Here is a 21,216-nt window from a genome sequence, read left to right as displayed (position 1 = left end):
GTTGGTCAAGAGCCATGCACAGCATGTGGCCTATAAGAACACTTTGTGTAGCAGCAGCAGCAAGTGAAAGGCTTTGGAGCAGTGCTGAACACACTTGGAGATATTTGTGCTTTCACAGAAGTGCACTGCCTGTGTCTCCAGTGCCAGGTATTTGATGGGAGGCAGCACCTTGGGGGGATCTCTGTTAGACACACACACACAAGCTGTATGTGATCTCTTTGTGTTACGATTGTACCTGCAGCTGTTCAGGTGGCCAGTCTCTGGTCTCTGCTCTCCTCTTACTGATGGCTCTGCCGTACTTACTGAGTTGCAGGCTCGCTTTGACCATCTATCCTCAACATGTACTGCAGTGCCAGAAAACCACGGGGCAGGGCTTTGCTAGCAGCCTCTCTGCCAACCTTGCCTTTCCCTCCTTGCCATCTCTCACTTCAGGAAATACTGCACAAAATGCAGAACATTATTTTTGTATTAATTGTTTTAGCTAGAGAATCATGTACAGCAGGGGCAGCATAGAAGTGTAATGAGTAGCTATCCTGTCATTGGAGAATTCACAGCACAGACCATTTGTCTTCTCTGGCAGCGCTCATCACAGGCCAGTGGGGTTTGTACTGCTCTAGCTCTCAGGAAAAGGAGTGTGCTGGAATTGTCCTCTTTCTCACCTACTTACCTTGCTTCTCATCTTCCCAGGGTCCCTCAACACACCACATACTTAACTCCCACTGCCACTCTGGCAATAGATGAGGAAGGCAAAAATACCAGGGGAGTTAGCCACAAAGGAGTCTGAAGACATATCTTTCCTCCAAAGACGAGTAATAGGTGGTTGCTACCTTTGGATCTGAGTATGAAGCACAAGGGAATTAGACCAGGTTTGGCTCAGCTTCTCAGGAAAACACAGATGGTTAAAGAAAAAAATATTTGTTGGATAAAATATGTGCAACACACAAACAAGCAAACCCTCATGCTTAGCTATCTCACATACCACCAGCCAATGTCCAAGCCTTCAGGCTGCTGGCCAGCTTGGAGCTATTCATTCAGCTGGTGTGGGGTGTGTGTACTACTTCAATGAGAGAGTAGATGGACATCAGCCCACATATTCGTGGCATGCCTCCATAAGCCCATCTAAGGCCATGCACTGTAGGCCTAGGGAACTGGCCACCAGACATATGCAGCTTGCAGGTTTTCCGGGGATCAGAGAGGGGTGGATAGTCCTCTCTAGGGGCTGGGGGAACCAGTTTGCCAAGCCCACATGGTTGCTGGTGCTGCTTAAGAAGGGCCAGATTCTGGGACAGAGGCTCAAGCAATGGCAGGACTGCTGCTGCAGAGGAATTGGACATCATGGCCAAGGCATTCTTGAAGAGAAGTTCTGAAAATCTGGAGTGTTGCAAACTGAGACTGGTTCCATGAAGAAGTGGAAGTTAAGGAGATTGAGAGCAAGGCCAAGCACCCAAATTTTAGCTCCTGCCTGCATATTGACTAACGAAAAAACAGAACAGACAGACTTTTTTGAAAGTGAAAAGTCATCCAAAAATCTTCCGGCACCTTTGCAAATATATAATAACTGATGTGTTGATGCTTGACTAGACTTAAGTTGCTGACTTCAGGCATTTTAAACTTTTTTCTTGCATCTTTTGAATTAGCAGGACTTACTTGAGCAACTGCAATTTTCCCTAGAAAAATATATTTGTTTCTAAGTAATAATCTCTCTTAGGATCGCTTACATGTAGAGGAGGAAAAATTTTAGCACACCTGATGTTTTACCAAGTAAGGAGATGAGAATTACTGTGTTTACTTTGTACTCTGAGTCAAGTCAGATTGCAGCCATAGCAGGAGATAGGAGGCATCAAGCACTGGATGTAATGGCAGAACAGCACCAGCAGGGAACTGTAAACAGTGCTATAACTTCACTCCCTGAGAATGATTTGTCCATGTTGTTACACTTTCCACACTCCTCTTGAAAGCTAAGGGAATTTTATGAGAGGGTAGTGAGAAGTCAAAGTCAGTCTGTTTCCTAATTCAAGAGTGTTTTTCACTAGGGATCAGCAATAAGCGATGCAACTCTTTTGCCTGTATGTTAATACAAGGCACCAGGGAAATGTCTGCATATTTTTTGTGCGTACTATGAGTTAATTATTACCACAAGACTTTTCTTTAAAGTCATACTGAAAATATTTTCCCTAAGAAAACAGTAAATGATTGGAAAAGCAAATAAATCAGTGTTTAAAGGCTTGTTATCTTACCATCCTTACCACAGCTGGCTCTTGCAAGCTCTAATGATGGATGAGCACATTAGAACTGCACGTATTTAAGGCACTACAGGCTTCTCAGTGCCAGGAGCTTAAAGTACGCTGTCAAGTTATAAATCACAGGCCAAGTTGTACCTTGACATCATTGTACTCCAAGCAATTCAAATGGCAGGATTAGATCCTTGCATGTTTCTAATGAAATGTTAGGTTTGGGTTTAATTTATGTTATTACCATGTTTGTTTGTTTGCATTTTGCTCAGCTTTAGTGGGGAAGCTGGGATGTATATTTCCAACAAATCGCACTTCTATTCATAGGTACTAACTGTGTTTTACCTACAATTATCACGGGGAAATGTTAATTTAAAATATTCTAGGAGAAATAATGTCTATTATATTTGGCTTATTGGTTTTTTAGACTTTTTTTTCTTTCATAAAATGTCAAACCTGAATTAAAATGTCTTGGGATGGGAGACAAACTCTCCCCTTCCCTGCTAAGTCTTTCCTTCTCCCCTGTATGTTCCACCCACCTGTTCTCTCCGACCATACTCCATGGAGCTGTTTGTTAATACTTGCCTGCAGCTCTGTCCGCCTCATGTGTTGCAGAACACAACAGTCACCTGTGAACTGGTACTTTGATTCTGTCTCTATTCGGATTAAGATTCATTTATTCTTTCATTAGGTGCAAAGTTTCCCATTAAATGGACTGCGCCAGAAGCAGCGTTGTATGGAAGGTTCACAATAAAGTCGGATGTGTGGTCTTTTGGGATCCTATTGACAGAGCTGGTAACAAAAGGGAGAGTGCCATACCCAGGTAAGAAAACAGTCTGACCCTTGCTTCACCTGGGGAAAGGAGTGGGAATGAGCCAAGTCACATGCTTAAATTGGAATGTTTATGTATTTTCACTGGTCTCAAAGGAGGATAGTTGTCATGCATAAGGTCTGTGCAGGCTTGAAAATGGTCCTGACTCTGAAAGCTGCTGTGTGATGGTCATGATAAAAATGACAAGAGGACAGAAAATCCAATATAATTATTTCTAATTTTTTTAATTGTACTCAGTACAATTAATATACTTTCTAGCCAAATGATGAAAGTAATGTAAAATTACCATACTGTGGAGCAAATAGCTCTCTGTAGTATTGTGTTCACTTTAAAATACCAACAGTTATACTCCCAGAGTGGGATTGCTCCATTTATTCTGTCAGTCTGGTTCTTTGCAAAGTTTGATGACTGTCTGAATGTCTTATTACCAAATCTCTTTTTTATAAACTCTTGGATTTCAGTCCTTGCTTTTGAGATGGATGGAAAGGAAAGAAAATAATTCTGTACTGTGCAGGCCAGAGCTCATGGCAGGGTCACAGCGGGGCCAGATTCTCCGCATGGGGGAACTGGAGGCCCCACGGCTCTTCGTTGAAACCTTGCCAAGTATCCAATAGATTAAGATTTGTAGGAGAGGTGATTGGATCTGCCTATGCAGAAAGAAGTTTTCATTCTGTTGCTCGCCCTCAAGATTGTAGGCATTTAGGTTAAGAGTATAGGTGTGAGGAGAAAACAGTGCATTACATGGAAAATAATTTAATCCCTTCATTTTCTTATCAGCACAGATACTAATAACAGGGCATCCAACTGCATCTTTATTCTTTCCATTAAAAAAAAAAATCTAAATACTCACCAGTGTGGCTGTGTGCACTGCAGCTGATTTAATGGAAAGTGCCCTAAAGCAGTTTCAATTTTCCAATCTGTGCCATAATCAACCAGTCAGATCCATACATAATACTAGTGGAGAAGCAGCAAAGTGGAATTCAGTTTATTTTGTGGTATCTCATGGTACTTCAGAAGGCTGAACTCATCAAAACTAAACTCCCAGAGTGTTACTAGGAATTTAAACTTTGCTAGTGCCTAGCAGCCAGTAGCTGATATTTGGGAAGAGAATATGGGGACTGGAAGTCTTCTCATGATCAGCAGTGAATTTTTGGCATGATTAACAGGAAGCAGTTTAGCAAAGCTGTGACTATGACCAGAGAATGAGGTAGCAGAAAGTGAGATGATGTGATTCTGTGGGATGGATGAGTCCCTCCACCCAGCACTTCCCCTTGCGATTAAAGAAAAGCGTGTGTTGCCACAACACAGAATGGCTGTGTCAGTAGCAGGCACAAAAGTCTTCTTGCCATGAGAATTACTAGCAGTGGCGTGGGAGAGCTGTGATTTCCACGGGTTTATTGAGTTAAGTGCAGACATGGTATAGTGTGCAAAGGCTGAAGACAGAACGAAGATGTGTAAGACTTAGCTGATGCAGTGTTGCTCCCAGAGAGTGGGCAAGGCTCCTCGTTCCGCGCAGCAGGAAGAAGGAATCCATAGTCACTACCAGCACAGTGGGTGCACGGAGGCTCTTGCCAGACAGGACATAGTTAAGGTGAATTTTCTTCCTTGAGCTCCACATTGATGGGGCAGAGGTGCTTAATGGCTAAGCTGCTTTATTATCATGTGCATGAGCACAGACACACGCATACAGGAGAAATAATATCCCACACAGTAACTGTCTAAGCCCCTATTAACTCACAAGTTTGTAACTGAACACAGTGTTCACCATGGCAGCAGAGGATGTCTGCACTTCCCAAGTATTCCTTTTCCTCCCTGAAGGAGAAAGAGGCCACTAGATGTGCATTTAAGTCCTTACAATGTATAACTTCTTGTAGGACCCATGACAGAAATCCTAGGCATGGTGTGTGTGCTGAAAATGTGAACAGTTTTATTATGTGGCAGCACATCAAAGACACTAACAGCATCTCTCCTCTTTCAGCACCATCCTCCCCCTTCGCCCCTTACTACATAAAGCCTTCATGCACTGCAAGTCCTTCCAACTCACTCTCCACCCACACATGGAAGATATCAAGTATCTGGAAGAAACTTTTTGTGTTACATATCACAGAGTCAACAATCTTCTAGATGGTCAAATACCACCTCAGTCACAAACTGCCCAAGGTCGACACTAAGGCCATTCCTTCCCACTGGGTCTCCCAGCCTGCTTAGCCAGGAGGCCTTAACCATTCTCTTGGTCACCTTCACTCCCCTCCGTGTAAGTTTTACTGAAGGGCAGCCTCTATTTTAAATTTGAATTTCCAAAGTCTGTAGAGATTTCAGTTCAGTTTCCAGACCCTGAGTGGGAAAGCTTTTATAAGCCAAGGCAACAATGTAGGAGAACTGAGGTCTTCTCCAAAAGGTCTGTCTTTGCATGTAGGTTGAAGAGAGGGCTTGGACTTCCCAACATGACAAAGACCTCCTGAGCTCCTCAGAAAAGACTGTTTTCTCCTGATACAGAAAGGATCACCCAGCTTCTGCTTCGTGCTAGGGGGAGGAAGGACCTCCTGGAAAGATAAAGCTTCATGAATTCAGGTCTGAGGCAGGGAACAGGGTTCAGATGCACCTACAGGGCTTTTCCTGCCATCGTGACATGGCTTGCCAAGGATGAAAAGATGGGAGTTCAGCCACCCTAGGACGCAAGACTCAGGCTGCCTCACCCTAGTAGACAACCTATAAGTGAGAGAATGGAATTCCTAGGCACTGCCAGCCACTTTGGCACCCAAGGCTTGTGAATTTGCAAGCTCTGAAAATGGTCAGCCTTGAAAGAAAGAGAGTCACAGATCTGTCACTCTGTTTTAATAGCGAGTTTCTGAAAAAGTTGTGGGCATGTTGTCCTGATGTTCCTGCTCACAGCTTGTAGCAGGCCAGGGGGAGCAGGGAGAGGCCCTCAGACAAAGGGATTGCTTTCTTGCTTCACAATATCTAAGTGGCTGAAGAGGTTATTTATAGCACAAACTCCAGTCCTGTGGTGGTAACCATGCCCACAGGGCACTGTACCTCATTGCTTAGAGAACCAGGCATTGTTTTAAGCTTGTGTGAAAGAAGGGAAAAGCACAATGAGAAGGACAGAAGAAGGAAGGCAGTATATAGGAAGAAACAGAATGTGTGGAGTAGTACATGGCATTCCTTGTCCCCCAGATTTCAACCAGTTCCTGTCCTGATGCCCATTTTGGAAGAGAGACTGAAGCACTGGACATGTAAGCAGTAAAGATTTTTCTGCTGAAGATGAAGATCAGGCTAGAGTTCATAATCAAGCCTTGCCCCAGACCCTATACCTCCCACAAACAAGTCTATTTCCCAGATGTCCTCATCTTCATCCTTCAACCAAACCTGTTTCTCTGCCAATGGACATAATGGACTGCTGTGATAACTAATTTATTAGTGCTTTTCCAAGCTTTCCCTAATGCATTCCCATTCTTTTCACAACATAGCAGATCGAAATAAGAAACGTTCACAGTCTTTTTGGGCATTGAGGTTTTATTTCCGCTATTACAGCAGTGAAATAAAAACTAGGTATGGGCAGAAGAGGAGCGGAGTTTAAAAAATAGCCTGCTTAGTCGACCTTTTTTCAGTGTTTGTTTCTTTTCCCTTTCACAAGTTCCCTTTGGATCTTAGTTTTGGGGTTTTTAGTGGAGTTCAAGAATAGGAGGCCGCATTTCTCTAGCAGTAGTCAGAGAATTTTGGGTTTTTCAATATATTGCCTTTTGGATAGTCAAAAATCTCAGCTGCACTAAACACTTTCTGCTGCACTTGTCAAATCAAGAGTATTTACATTTTATGTCTAGGCAGGGCTCAATTTACATTTTGAGTCTGGGCTCCAAGCAGCTCTGCAGCCCCTGGGGAGCTATGGTCAGCCTCCTTATCCCAAGGGGAAGCTGGGCCACTTGGGAAGCTGTACCAAGGGCCAGACAGCGCGTGGTACCTGCCCAAGGCTGGGGCCAAGTACGCATCAGTGAACCGGCATATGTGTGTGTGTACTGTCATCATGGATGGTAGATAAGGAGTTTAGAGAGATGTGTACTCGGCACATAGCACAGATGGGCTCAAGTAGGTTTCTTTGTAAGCAGAAAAGCTACATTCAGAAGTGCTATAGCTCAAAGTTGCAAATAACTTATTTTAAAAAAACAAAACAAACAAAAAAAGACCCAAACAGATATTGATAGCCACAAAGCCTAGCTTTGTGGGTGTTTTGAGGATGAGGAGTTGTTGGGGGTTTTCAGACCTTGATTTCTAAATGAAGTGGCATGACTTCCAGATTTTTAAAACTTTTTACTACTTTTGCATAGAAACTAGGTTCATATTGTACTCATAAGAAAAACATTATGCTTCAAAGGTTGTCTTCCTTCAGGATCAGCTTTCCTGTTCCCTTCAGTGCACTGTCATGCTTGTGTATGGAATGATCTTCCTGCCTAAGTCCAATATCCCATTCCTGCACCCTCATCTCTGTCTTTGCTTTTGAGCTGTCCAGGGAAGTTAGAAATTCTGCTTCTAGATAAACTGAATAAAACCCAAAAATCAACCTGTCTCCATTGTACCTCTTTCTTTTGAGAGCATGGTCTGAGTGCCAATGTGATCCAGCTCCTCTGGAGGACTACAGTTTTGCCTTCTCAACTGTATTAGAGATGGGCCAACATGTCTATGTCTGAGGAACCTTTGAACATGAGCAGAGGCACAGCTGTAGGTTCTTGGAGAATCTGAAATACAGCAGTTCTGGAGATGGACAGCAGCTGAGCTGTTGTTTTAAGAGTTCTCCTTAAAGAATTTGTGTCTATTAATTTGATCAATGGTCTAAAAGAATGCAGTGGATCTTGAAGGAGCATAATTCTCAGTCCAACAGAAGAAAACAAGAATACAGTGGCTTAAAATACTTGGATCTCACGTTGCCCGGAGTAATCTATATAGCTTACTAGCTTTGGACGTTGGGGTGCTGCAAAGTTACAGCAATGTTCCTGTCTTCTGGAAGAAAAGTATTGCCCAGATCCACACTATCTGCACATCTGCTGTGCTCCATCTAATCAAGCTCCTCAGGGCACTGCAAAGCACTTTGTAGTGTTTTCCTTAGCCACAACTGGAAACTTTACATCCTCTTTTATGTCACACTAACTCTTACTACTGCAGCTTTCCTAAGAAAAGTCAAGCAGCATTGGGTTTCTGTCCCCAGTCCCTTTGGGCAGTAAATTTTTATTGTATTGAGGTATATCATGTGGCATCTTAAGACTATTGGAGGTTTCACTAATAAAGCTAGATGGTGGGAAGTTATTTCATTTTTGCTCTTCTCAGGGAATAAAAAAGCTAGTGGAAAAGCCATTTTTTTGAAATTGGATGTTTACTTCTTGGTTCAAATGGTAGTTCTAGAGGCATCATGAGCACAAACTGATTTTCAGACACATGAAATAGCTGTATTCTACAGAAGAATATTGCTGAGTAGTTTATTCCACAGATTTAAGGACTTTAGGATAAACTTTTAAGAGGTCTAGAAGTTTACTGCATGCAGAATTTCAGTTATTATTTACTATAAGAGTTTAAACTCTCCGTTATTCATTAGGAGAGAGGAGTTGTAGACTGTTCAAATATTCTCTCTGCAGTGTTAGAAGTGCAGATACAACAGGCTCCTGCTATCAAAAGAGAAACACTAAGACTTGTAGGATAGGATAAGATAAGCAAATCTAGATAATAGATTTGTAAACATAAATAGATCTTTTAAGAGATAAAAAGTATATCTGAAACATTATTTTTATAAGTCTGATGAATAATCCAGTGGATTTTGAAAATAAAATTTATTTGAAACTCCTCTTTTAAATTAGCAATACACGTCAAAAACAATAGAATTTCTTTGGCAAATCCTAGGTGCTGCGTCCCTTACTAGATGTATGAATTCCAATAAGGAACATAATGATTACTTAATTTAGTTTCATATCTGAGTTTTAGTGAGAGGGAGGGGAAAGGAGAAAGGAAAAGAAGGGCATTTTCCTGGATTATGCTGTGATGAGAAAACCTGGCTTGACTGACTTTCCAGGGAGAAAACAATGACTATGTTCTCAGACAGTATGTCTTTTCTATGCTCTTTTTCTCTATCTCTTTTTTTTTTTAAAAAAAAAAAAAAAGGGGAAATGTGAAGGGCTGTTTGTGTTTTTCCTCCCCCCTCTCTCTCCTCAGGGTTTTTCTTCCAGCATACAGTTCGTTATCGTTATCAAGTTTCAGGGCGTGCTTTGCAGCACTGAGTAATGCACTAGATAAAAATACCAAACATTCGATATCTTAGAATAACAAATCAGTTGGGAAGGAGCTTTTCTGCTGCTGTTGTTTCCATCCATGTTATACTTAAAGGGGTACTACCAAAATAAAAACAAAGAATGCAGCTTGTTTGTGGGTTGGGTATATACAATAGATGAGTTATTGATAACACTTATTTTCAAAGCATGTAATATGTAAGGGAAGCAAAGCACAGCAGAAGTTCTTGCCCAAAAGCATGAGGTGATTCAGCTGATTCAAAGACAAGGATATGAAAAAAGGGTGCGGATTTTTGTTCAAAACACAATTTTAAAAAAACAAATATTGAGAACACAACATAAGCAAAATGCCCATTTTTTTTCTTGTAGCATCTTGAAACCAGTAAGACCAGAAGGTTTGGGTTGATGCTGCCTTTGGGTTGGTGATGACTAACAGACCACTAGCTTTGTTTTGTAATTTTATAAAAGAGTAGAATATCTTTGAAAATGTTCTTTTTGGATAATGAGGAACACCCAAACATTTGTTCAGTGTGTGGCAAGCCTTTCTGGTTTGTTGTGAGCCTGTGTGACCCAACAACATCAATTTGGAGTCAATAATATAGGAGAACCTTAACTCTATGCAGAGTCTGATGTCTGCAGAGGACTGTTATTGCTCTGTTCATTCTGTGGAGTCTTAACCGTGAACCACTTAAGGTGCCATACAAAGTATTTTCTCCTTCTCATGAACATCTAACACCAAAAATACAGTGGGTGGATGCAGGCAATAAATCAAACACAAGAAAACAGTGCTAAAGTATTGGTCTGCAGGTTTAGAAAATACTGTAAATCAGTAATCTAACCTTTGTTTTTGCAATTATCACTTCTTGTATTTCATGTAGTAGGCTACTATTGTTGGAGAAGGGATCATGCCATATCCTGTCCATATAAGCCAAGAGGGTAACCATGGAAGCAGCGTTTTACTCGTCACTGGATCCTAAAACCCTCTGCTGAGAAAGAAAATAATCCAGGTTACCTTGCAGTAGATGGGTAGCTGAAACAGTGACACTGGAAGTGGTCTCGTTTGCTTATCTGAACCAAAATAACTTAGTATGATCAAGGAAACCTTATGTATTATCAATATAGTTATAGTCAGGTTAACGGTTCTGCAATTTAACAGTGTGGATTTGTCTGCCCTTTACAGCATGAATAACCGTGAAGTTTGGAGCAAGTTGAACGTGGTTATCGGATGCCATGTCCTCAGGACTGTCCCATCTCCTTGCACGAGCTTATGATCCACTGCTGGAAAAAAGACCCAGAGGAGCGTCCAACTTTTTGAATATTTGCAGGGTTTCTTGAAGACTACTTCACTGCAAACAGAACCCCATACCAGCCCGGTGACAACCTGTAAATCCCTGGTCTCCAGACACTGTCATGAATTACAGGTGTTCTCAGCCCTGCCCCACCTGCCCTTCAGCTTCTTTACTCTGTGATCGGCTTCTCCAGAGTGCAGCATCTTACCAGCAATGCCCGTGCGCAGGAGGGGCTGAAGCTGGGAACTTCTGCAGCTCTTGGCCTATGACCACTTGTCCTAGTACTCGAATGTCCTGGATGAAAAGGAGAAAAACACTTGTTTTTTCTTAATCAAAGACTCCAAAACTGGCATTGTATTGATGTTATGTAAACTGCAAAACCTCTGTTCATTGTAAATAGTAACTCAGTGCCAATAACTGATCCTAGTGCTTTCCTTTTTTAAAACGCAAAACCTATGTGATTTTAAACTAGTCTTCTCCTGATTCAACTAAAAGTATTATTTTCCAGAAGTGGCCTCTTTGTCTAAAACATTTTTTTTCATGTTTTAACAAATAAAAATAAAAAAATCAGGACAGGTGTTTGGTTTTTTGCTTTTTTATATATAAAATTATATATAATATATTATACATACCTGTACATTACAGTATATGGGTGCTATTGCAGAGGAAACTCATTTGGGAATTGAATGAATCCTGCTGCAGCAGTACCCAGAAAGCGATAATTTTTACTGCAGACCATGAAAACACTGGTGGGATTCTGAAAGCCAGTGATCTAATTTTTGGCTTTTGCCAAGCATGATTTTTTAAATTGGATTGCACTTTTGTTTATGATTATGTACCTGTAGATGGTTGTAACTTTGCTCTTTCAGGAATCATGTGCTGTATTTACAGTAATGTTTCCAATGTTTGACAAGTGTGTGATGATTTGTTCTTGAAATTAAAATGAACATATTTAAAACTAGAAAATTACACCATCACCGTTTGAACTGGAAAATTGAAACTGCAAGGACTTCTTGTATCAAAACATGTATACTGAAATGTTTTGGAAGGATTATTAAACTGTAACCACATTTGGATGGTCTTAAAATCATAGCATTTTAGCCATGTCCACCTGCTAAACTGTTGGTCATGCAACTAGGATTTTTCTGTTTTATGTGTAACATTTTTCCATTGTAAAATAAGTGTGTTTAAATGTCCTGTACTGCTAATGAAATTACTTTCTCTGTGTCTGCAAGTTCTCCAGTGGAATTACTATGCACTTCTTTACATTTCATGGGGGATGCACAGAACAAAGTATTACCTTTTCAGTTGTCTGTACCAGCCTTGAATTACTTACGTTTAACCAAAAAAAAAAAAAAATTCCTTTCTATTGAGTTTTAATACTGAGTTGCAAATTTTAAAGTCTTAATTACATTTTGTTATGTTTTATTTGCAAGTTTACATTTTAAAACTGTTTAACTTTCTTAATTTAGTAATTAAAAAAAGAGCATTTTATATTTGGATAGTTGTTCTTTTGTTTAAACTGTGGAGATAATGGTGGAGATGAGATAAAAACTTTTCAAGAAGGGGTGTCATGCCATTTGGGGCATTTATTTCATAGGAGTGTGCAGACCAGTCACCTATGGGACATCATTTTCCAAATTATGAAGTCAATGTGTTTTTAAACAGCTGGAGTTCAGCTGTAGGGAAGATGGTTGAATGTGTAGCTATTCTCTCATTTCTCTGTTCTATGAGCGGTTTATTCTTTGATAGTTCTGTTGCATTTAACGTGAATACTTTTATGAGTGTTGCAGGAAAAGATTTCCTACACCTTGTATTGCTGTTGTTGCTTTAAAATATTGCAAGTAAGACTTCCTGACAGCTGAAGCTTTTTTAAATTATTTAATACTTAGCTTGTGAATTCATATTCTGAATATTCAAACATTTTCTAAAGAGAACCTTTTTCCATGCCTGAAAACTAAACCAATAATGAATTGAGATTCAGAGAACAAATTATCATCATTGTATTAATCTTTTCTATACAAAACATGGACTGAAAATGCTCTTGCAAAGGAAGGTTCCACATTTAGCCTTTCTTGAAGTGTGAATTTATATGGCAATGTTGCTTGTTACCAGATTTCCATGATAAATTGGTTAACGTTTTACATGTAGAGTCTATAAGTAATGTTATGTACCGATATATTCAATGTTGCTGTACCTGTAGCTGTGGAGTACTGAAGAGGCCATCATTCTTGTTGGACTTTTCTTTTCTTCTTAGTACTTACAAAGTGAGTCGTGGTCCTCTTTCTCCCACAGCTACCCCCTGCCTTAAAATGTCATTCACTGAACTGAGGACTCCAAGTAACTCAGCAGGCTGGCAAAGCCAAAATGTCACATACTCTGCCCAGTGCTCGGTGGCAAAGCATGGCCATCCTGCCAGGTTCCTTAGCAGCCTTTGCTATGCCACAAACTTAAGTACAGTTTCCATCTGTTACGCAGGATGAGCCTAAAATATTAGTTTTGCCTATATTTCTCATTAGAAGTAAGACTCAGATGGGGCGTTGTTGGGGTTTTATGGCCTTTATTTCTGATTCTTGGGTTTGTTGTTTCTTGTACCACATTCAGTCTATGAGTACCATGTTGGTCTCTGCCACATCTTGGCCTGCAGCTGGCTTGTGTGCAGACTGGTACCACTGTTGAGTGGCGAATCCAGACCATTCCTCATCGGTAGTTCTTCTGCTTCTTTTTCTTAATGTTGGGAGTTTTGTTGTTTGGGTTTTTTAATCTCTCAAATAAAAACATTAGCAAAAATTTAAGCAAGATTGTTAGCATTTTTGCAATAACTTAATAAAAGCCTTTTCCTAAGCACTGTGTATACACCACAAATACCTGTGTGGCGACTGTAAAAGTTAAATTATCAGATTAAAAATCTGTTCCCTCCAATTTATTTTTTCTTAATGTAAGGCTAAGTAAATCCTATCTAGGTAAAAACAATTGGACAAGTGCTTCCCCCACCAGCCTGTCTGACTCCCAACCAACCCGTGAAGTGGCAGCTACGTTCAAGAAAAGGTCATCTACAAGCAGCTGAAAGCACTCCATGGAGTGGCCCAAGCATCTCCAGGTCAACCTTAATCCAATGCCAGTCCCAGGAAAAATGACAGGTGGAAATGCAACACTGCTGTGAAAGGGACGTTAGTACGATTAATGCCTGTTAAGGTATGTCTATGGAAGGAAATTACATGAAACTAGTGGGTCTTTAAAAAGGTCCAAATTTTGTCAAAGGCACTAGCGGGATGTTCTTTTACTTCTGCAAACAGTGTTCGTTTTAGTTGTGTGTGACGGTCCAATTTTGATTTAATTACCACTGTAGGAAAGCAAAGTAAATATAAAATAGAAAAGTGATTAACGGCTCAAATTACAAGAATAATCATAAACGGAAAATCTGCCTCCAGTGCGAGTGTTTCTCCTGCAGCCACTAGACTGGAAAGGACTACCTGCAGACCCAGAAGGCAGATTGCTAAATATATTTGACCTTGCCACAAAACTTCAAGGTGAGTGGGAAGTTGCTCAAATTTATTTTAATATCTGCCATCCTTTTCTCAAATGCTGCAATAAAAAATGCAGCGCACTAATGAATGCTGCTGTGTGGTACTCGAGGGGCTTAAGGGCCTCGCATGAGGCTGAGCCAAAGCATGCAAGAGCTATTAGGAGATATACAGTAGCTCCTCTTCTAATGTGTAGACAATATTCATTCATCAAAGAAGGCTTTTCCTGTCTAATGGGAAATTACCACCAGCAGCGCAGACAAAAGGATATTTATTTTCTCCAATCATGTCAGTTTGAGAGTCTGTCTGTCTTTCAAGAATAATTGAAGTCTGTTTGTAGCTCAGAAATCTCATTGTGTTTTGCAATCTTGGTAAGCAGTGATTATAATTTCCTGTGATTCATACACATGGAAGTTTTATCACTGAAGGGGCTCCTGTCAATTGCGCCAGCGTTCCCTGCCATCTTAACTGAAGAAGGGGGCACTTCAGTTTTGGATTTTCCTGCACAGAACAAACCAGAAGCTGTGTCCTTTCAGCAAAAAAGGGAAAGAGCCCCTCAGCAGGATGCTGCTGGCGTAGCGCATCAGTCATTCCTTCCCAGTACTTCTGAATTTGTCAGGAGAACTCTGGACATCTAAAACCCGGCTACTGACGTTCATTTTGAACGATAGAGGGGAAATGCCGGCTTCCTTTTCAGTCTGAGATATTTTCTGTTGACTTTTATTATAGCCAGTGTTCTTGTGTGTGTGTGTGTATGTATATATCTACATCACAAAATGCAATTTACACACAAAACCATCTATGCCTACAAGAACATCAACCCATCTCCTTGTACTCCTCCCCTGCAGCTGAATGCTTAACATAAATGTAAGATTGGGATGTGATTAGATTAGAGGACAGAGTGGTGTTAACAACCAAAGAGCTTCTTTTTTTCCCCCCCTATTTAAGTTTTTCCGGGCTCCCACTACTTGATCAGCTACAATCCCTGTTCACAGGCCAGGAGAGGGGTGGTAGCAGCAAGCCACAGCTCAGTGATGCTGTGTGTTTCTGGCTACTGCAATGAGCAACCTGCAGCTGATTTCAAAGCCCAGGAGGGAAAACATTTCTCCTGAGGGCTTGGCTGCATTTTGGGGCCTGCAGTGTGAGCGTGCAGCAGGGCCAAAAGCAGCATCCTAGGAAAAGCAGGTCATTAGCTGGTAAGCTGTGCATCTTGTTGTGTTAGAGGGAGATCTAAAGGTTTTGCAGCACCAGCTGTGCTCGCAGTGCTTGCGTTTCGCTGTGGCCAGGCATTTTAGATGATCAGAGCAGGCTGGTAAGCATGAACTGCGGTTTCAGTTACCAAGTGTAAATATCTTCCCTGCTAGGGGTGGGAGTAAATATGTATTCAAGATGGGCAAAAAGATCACAGAACTGTGACTGAAAGGCAAGTGTTGCTTCTGCCTGGCCAGGGCAGACGGGAGTTTGATTGTTTGGTTCATTGTTGGGAATAACTCGGCATTAGTCTCCCGGGAATAGCTAAAAGGGGTCAAAAGAGCAACGAAATGAGATATCTCCTTCCTCTGTGTCTGGGCTAGAGCTTGCCAAGGGCTCTGGTTTGCTTTTTGTGCATCAGCATTTGTTGCCAAGATCCCGCACCCAGAGCCTTGTGAAGCATGCTCAGCTACTTACTGTCACAGCTACACACAAAATCCCTGAGCTTGCAATGGATGATTTTCATCTGAAAAAGAAATAAGGAAGTTGAGAGGCTTTCTGACCATGTTGTAGCTTTGCTTGTTGATCCTGGGGCTCACCCTCCTGCCGGAGGGCTGCCCAAAAGCCCTGGCATCCCCTGTGCTGTATTCACTGCCACGGTTCAGGCTCTGGGCTGCCTTCCAGCCCTGCTGTGCTGCTGGATTTCCCTAGCTAGCAGTTGCTGCTTGTACAGGATGGGTTCCCGGGGTTGGGGAAGGGGTGTGGTGGTCCTGGCACACCCCTCCTGGCACTGCGCAGGGCCAGGGCCATCCCTGCTAGCCATCGGCTGCAGCTCAGGCGTAACTGTGCGTAGCTGCGACTGGGTCTTGGGTGACTTGGGGGCTGTGTTGACACAGCCCACAGTCCCCAAGCCCCAGTGAAAACAGAGAAGCAGATGCTAACTCCTGCCCTCCTGAAAAAAAAGCAGCAGCAAAAAGCCAAATCAGGAACCGCTTTGCATCTTAAAGCCAGAGGACTAGGCATGTTTGATCATATGAGAGCTCAAGTGTTCCCTCAAATTCCCATGCCTCCCAAAAGCAGCGCAGCCGCCAGCTGAGCTTTGTATATGACCTCATATACATCCAGTGTATAAAACACATACCACATAGTGAACATTTGCATATGTTACACGTCTTTTGTTCCACTTGGGTGGCCTTCTCCTTCCCTTCCCCCTACCTCTCGCCCCGTTACTCGCCCACACAGCTCCTCTCACGTTATTCTGGACGTGTTGTTTCTAAAGGACTACACATCCCGGCCCTGTGGAGAGTGGGGGCTCTGTTCATTGTCAAATGTTGAGTGGGTAATGATCAACGGATGAATAATTAGAAGCAAGGGGGAATAAAATAGGTATTATTTAGCTTCTGCTCTTAATTAAGAGGATGCATAATGCTGTGGGGAAAATCTTAACAAATGGCAGGAGGGGTTTTGCCATTATGCAAGGTTTAATTGGAAGCATTGCACAAGGTAACATCCAGGTACTGTTTTCTTTTCTTTCAGGTGTCTCTCCAGGGTGTAACTGAAAAATACCAAAGCAAGAGCCTTAAAAATAAGTAAGTGGAAAATATTTTCGTGGGCATGCGTCTAGTAACCTAAACAGCAAGACATGGATGAAAGCCTCAGTTTCCCTCATAGTGCAAAAACAGCGAGGGGCAAGCTGAATGCAGAGAACCACAATGAGAACATCATGTGCATTACGCTGAGGTGGATGGGATTAAATACTCATTGCAATGGTCTCCAGGTTAATTCACAGCACCGATGTTAAAAGTGGAGCAATGTGACAGTGCCTTATTTTATCAGTTAATCATCTGAAAGCAAAAGCATTTATGATTTAGTTCTCTGAATATATAGATGAAGTAGGAAACACAAGAAGCAGCACCCAATATCGACATTACCTTCCTAAGAAAAAATGAATGATTATAACTCCCGAAGGACTGGGAACCACTTTTCATAAAAAAAAAGCGCTCCATGTTAGTTGCTTTGCCAATGAAAAAAACTCATCATGCACTTGAATATTAATTTGTACTTTCTATGATGGGCCAAATATGACACATCACATTCTGCTGGTAAATAGTGTGAAGATGACATACTAACTTTAAAGAGTTCAGAGTTTGATCTGGCTTTCAGCAAAGTCAGTTTAAAGACTTCAGAAATATAAAACAGGTCTTCAGAATGCAACAAGGATGGCCTCAACTTTGGAGACAAAGGAGGCTTTTGAAAAGCTGAAATAAACTTGGATATCTGTTCTCTGAGTTTCCGAATCCAAAACCAAGTTAATTGATAGCAGTTTCTAAAACTTTGTGGGAGGGTGCTTAGGTGTGGGCAGGACCTCATCTCTGCTCTGCAACCCACTCGGCAGACAGTGCTGTTAACACAGTTAGCAAAGGGTTGTCTTTCAGGATTTTTTTTTTCTCTTTCTCATGCTGCTAAGAAAGTATGTAAAGCTGAAGTGAGATGAACTGCTCCAAGTACCTGCTGTTTTCTGGCATTTGGCAAGTTAAAGAAGGGACTTATACTGGTCCTTTGGCTATGACTGCAGACAACATTAGCTCTGTAGGTGTGATTTCTGGACCTGCAAGGGCTCACACAAGGGTCAGATTCTACTGACATGCAGATTTATTCCCTGGGCATCGTGTCCTTAGGAGCCAGGCTGCTCTGCACTCCTTTGTTTGGGGCCACAAAACCCACTTCAAATGAAGATGTATACGAGTGGTCATGTTGGAAATGAACCCACGAAACTGATGGTGAATAAGATAGATAGCTTTAATTCCCAGGGGCATTTCTAGGTGGCTGAGTAAAATATATATGAAGCTACTGAAGAAAGCACAGCAAAGTACTACAGAGATGGTGAAAGGGCTGGAACATCTAATGTATGAGGAAAGGCTGAGAGAGCTAGGACTGCTCAGCCTTAAGAAGAGAAGACTCAGGGGAATCATATCAATATATATTAATAGAGGGTGGGTGCAAGGAGGATGGAGCCAGGGTCTTTTCAGTGATGCCCCGTGACAGGATCAGATGTGATGGGGTACAAACGAAACCAGGAGGAGCCCTTTGAACATCAGGAAATGTTTCTTTCTACAATGAGGATGACCCAGGCACTTGCACAGGTCAAAACAAGGCTGGTCATGGGCCTGGCTCGTCATGGTGCTTCAGCTGGGGAGCGTGGACCAGATGAACTCCAGAGGTCCCTTCCAGTCTCAACCATCCTGCAGTTGTGTGTGTGATTCTGTGTGAAAAATTAACAGCCTGAGGCTTTGTGACTTCTCTGTCCAGCCCTGTCCTGGATGCTTGAAAAACATGCCAAGCTCTCAGGCACCACTGCCCAAACTCTGCTGAGGCGAGTGGTGTGGGTCCACAGCCTCCCTCCTCTGGCCAGCTGGTAGCCATCTACAGGGGAGGCAGGTGGCCACTGTTGTTTGCTGGGCGTTACAGCCCAGCATCCAGGGTATGACCAGTGGAGACCAGGAGACTGTCCACAACCATTGTGTGCAAGGGAGGCCACTCGACTGCGTGAAAGAAGAAGTGTTTGGCTGCACAGCAGAGGCCTTTAGAAACAAAACCCACAAATACAAGTATTTGTGATGGAAGGTCCCCGTAGGAGCCTCTGCCCACCAAATCCCCATGCCAGGCCATGGCTGCCTGCTCTCCTGGGGATCTGTTTGATGCACTACAAACACTGCATAAGTCTTTTGCATAAGCCCCAGGAAGGTCTGGCACTCCTCAGAGCAGCTCTCCCTCCCAGCTCCCATCCTGCCTATATCCAACAATGCCCTGATTTTTACTCCTATGTGGCCTTGGGCCCCTGACCAACCTTCCCCACCAGGGTGCACAGGCTGCAGCTAGGCCATGGCAGCTCCTAGGTGGGAGGCCAGCAAGCGAGGGAGCTGTCAAATTCAGGTTTGGCATGACTTGAGGCTCACACAGCCCTGCTGAAAATGCTGGCTGTCAGGGTGTTCATGGTGCAAAACAGCCATGAAGCAGAGCCACCACGCTTGAGTCCAGACCTGAGGGATTAAATCTCAAGCTGACTCGAACACCAGCAGTTGTAATGCCAACAAGCATTGACGCCGGCCACACGCATCAGCTGCTCTTTGTGTCCAGGTCTACTTGGAATTGCTGGCAGAGCAGGAGTTGTCTGGGGCACCAAAGACAACTTTGGGATGCCCCAGAAGGGAAGCCACCAAGTGGGGCTGCCAAAGTAGCAGGTGCCCCAGAGGACAGCCTGTATAGGGTGGGGGATGCTGAGCAGGCAGCTCTCACCGCCACCCCTGTGCCAGGAAGGAGCAGCAGCACTGCCCGAACAAGGGTCTTGAGGTGGTTTAGACGTCCCCATGTGCACAGGCCGGCGGATCAAGCGTTAAGGCAGTGTGTGGCAGCAGCCCACGTGCACAAGTTCCAGCCAAGTCAGACTCCTCCTAGGGTTAGACTAAGAAAATGTAGGCTAAAGATCAGGAAGAACTTCTTGGCAAGGAGATGGTGCAGAGCAGGGGGGGGTCAGGAAGCGGCGTAGGCTGGGAGGCACAGCTGTGTCCAGCAGGAGAACCCGGGGATGCTGCTCTGGTGCCTGGCGCGGAGCCCACAAAGCCACCGCGAGGCTTACGGGGCTTTTCGAACCCCACTCCAGCATCCCGTGCTTGGCTTTCCAGAGCCGTGTGAAACGCGTACAGGTTTCAACTTGTAGGAAAAGCGAGTTTCTGCTGCTTGAGAGGGAAAAACTCGGAAATGTTTGTCTAACCCAGAAAAAAAAAAGAAACAGAAAAATAAATCCCTTTTCTTTCCTTCTTTATATAGTTCTTACACCCATCATGTGATTGACCCCAGCAGTCTGAATCACAGCTGGGTTAGCGTTTGGCGCTGAGGGTAAGGAGCCGGGGACTAGAAGCAAAGGAGGACTCTCAAGGCAAGGCACCCCGTTAGGGATCGCGCCGAGTTTGCCCCCACGTTTCGTGCAGGGTTCGAGAGTTTTAAGGCTGCAAGCGAGCGCCCCGCAGGCTCCCAGCGCCGCGCCTGCCTCCGCCCTTCCTGCTGCAGAGCCAGTTCTGCCGCTCACCTGGCGGGGGAAGGGACCGTGTCCTGAGAAAGAGGGGGGGAAAAGGCTGTCCGGCCGAGGAAGGGGAGCCACGGCGCGCGCAGGAGGCGAGCCAGCCCTCGCTTTCCTCTGTCAGCTCAGCCGAGCCTCCCTCGCCACCAAGGTAAGAAGTGATAGAGACGCTGCCTTTCGCCGTCCCTGCTTGGCATTAGCTGCTGACCCACTTCTAGCTCTCACTAGGGTGGGGGGTTTTCCCCTCGAATTGCTGTCTCACTCCCTTATCCCCCCCTCTCTGAGTTTCACAGATGGTTACAACATGCTTCAGCCATTTCACTGCAGTTTTGCTGTGTTTTTTTTTTTAAAGGATCAGGAGGGAGTTGGGGTAAACACTGGGAACAGACACGCCTGGTGTCGAAATGTTGTCCTCCCTATTTACGTGGCTGCCTGGCAATGCCTGGCAGCCAGGCCTCATCCCATTCCCGCTCTGCACGGCTGTGCAGGCTCAAGGTGATTTGTTGGCCGACAACTCCTTTCCTCTATCCTTCTTCTCCCTCTCCTCTCCTCTCCTCTCCTCTCCTCTCCTCTCCTCTCCTCTCCTCTCCTCTCCTCTCCTCTCCTCTCCTTCTGCTCTCCTTCTGCTCTCCTTCTCCTCTCCTTCACTCTCCCTAGCTGCCCCGGGGCTGCATAGGACAAGTCCATGGACCTGGCAAGGGACAGGTGCCTGGAAAGTATGATGGAAACAGGATCATAGACCTCTTTACCACCATCCTTCCTGGTACTACCATGGAAACAGTGGGAGCAAGCCAGTAGTAGTT

General features: G+C 43.5%; 2 protein-coding genes across 2 annotated transcripts in view; both read left to right on the top strand.

Annotated features, from left to right (window-relative positions):
• The window catches only part of FYN (FYN proto-oncogene, Src family tyrosine kinase), a 140,021-nt gene extending 129,332 nt beyond the window's left edge, over window positions 1–10,689 (top strand). The window contains exons 13-14 of the mRNA XM_054062538.1: window positions 2,923–3,055; window positions 10,513–10,689. Coding sequence (XP_053918513.1) covers window positions 2,923–3,055; window positions 10,513–10,603 — 224 coding nt within the window. The 3' untranslated portion in view covers window positions 10,604–10,689. The remainder of the gene's footprint in view (window positions 1–2,922; window positions 3,056–10,512) is intronic.
• Window positions 10,690–20,223: 9,534 nt separating this feature from the next.
• The window catches only part of TRAF3IP2 (TRAF3 interacting protein 2), a 32,480-nt gene continuing 31,487 nt past the window's right edge, over window positions 20,224–21,216 (top strand). The window contains exon 1 of the mRNA XM_054061312.1: window positions 20,224–20,564. The gene's annotated coding sequence lies outside the window, so the exon portion shown is untranslated. The remainder of the gene's footprint in view (window positions 20,565–21,216) is intronic.

This window comes from Cuculus canorus, chromosome 3 (assembly GCF_017976375.1).
Source record: "Cuculus canorus isolate bCucCan1 chromosome 3, bCucCan1.pri, whole genome shotgun sequence".
Taxonomy (NCBI): Eukaryota; Metazoa; Chordata; class Aves; order Cuculiformes; family Cuculidae; genus Cuculus; species Cuculus canorus.
The sequence above is the reverse complement of the archived record's forward strand: the minus strand, read 5'-3'. Positions and strand labels throughout refer to the sequence as shown.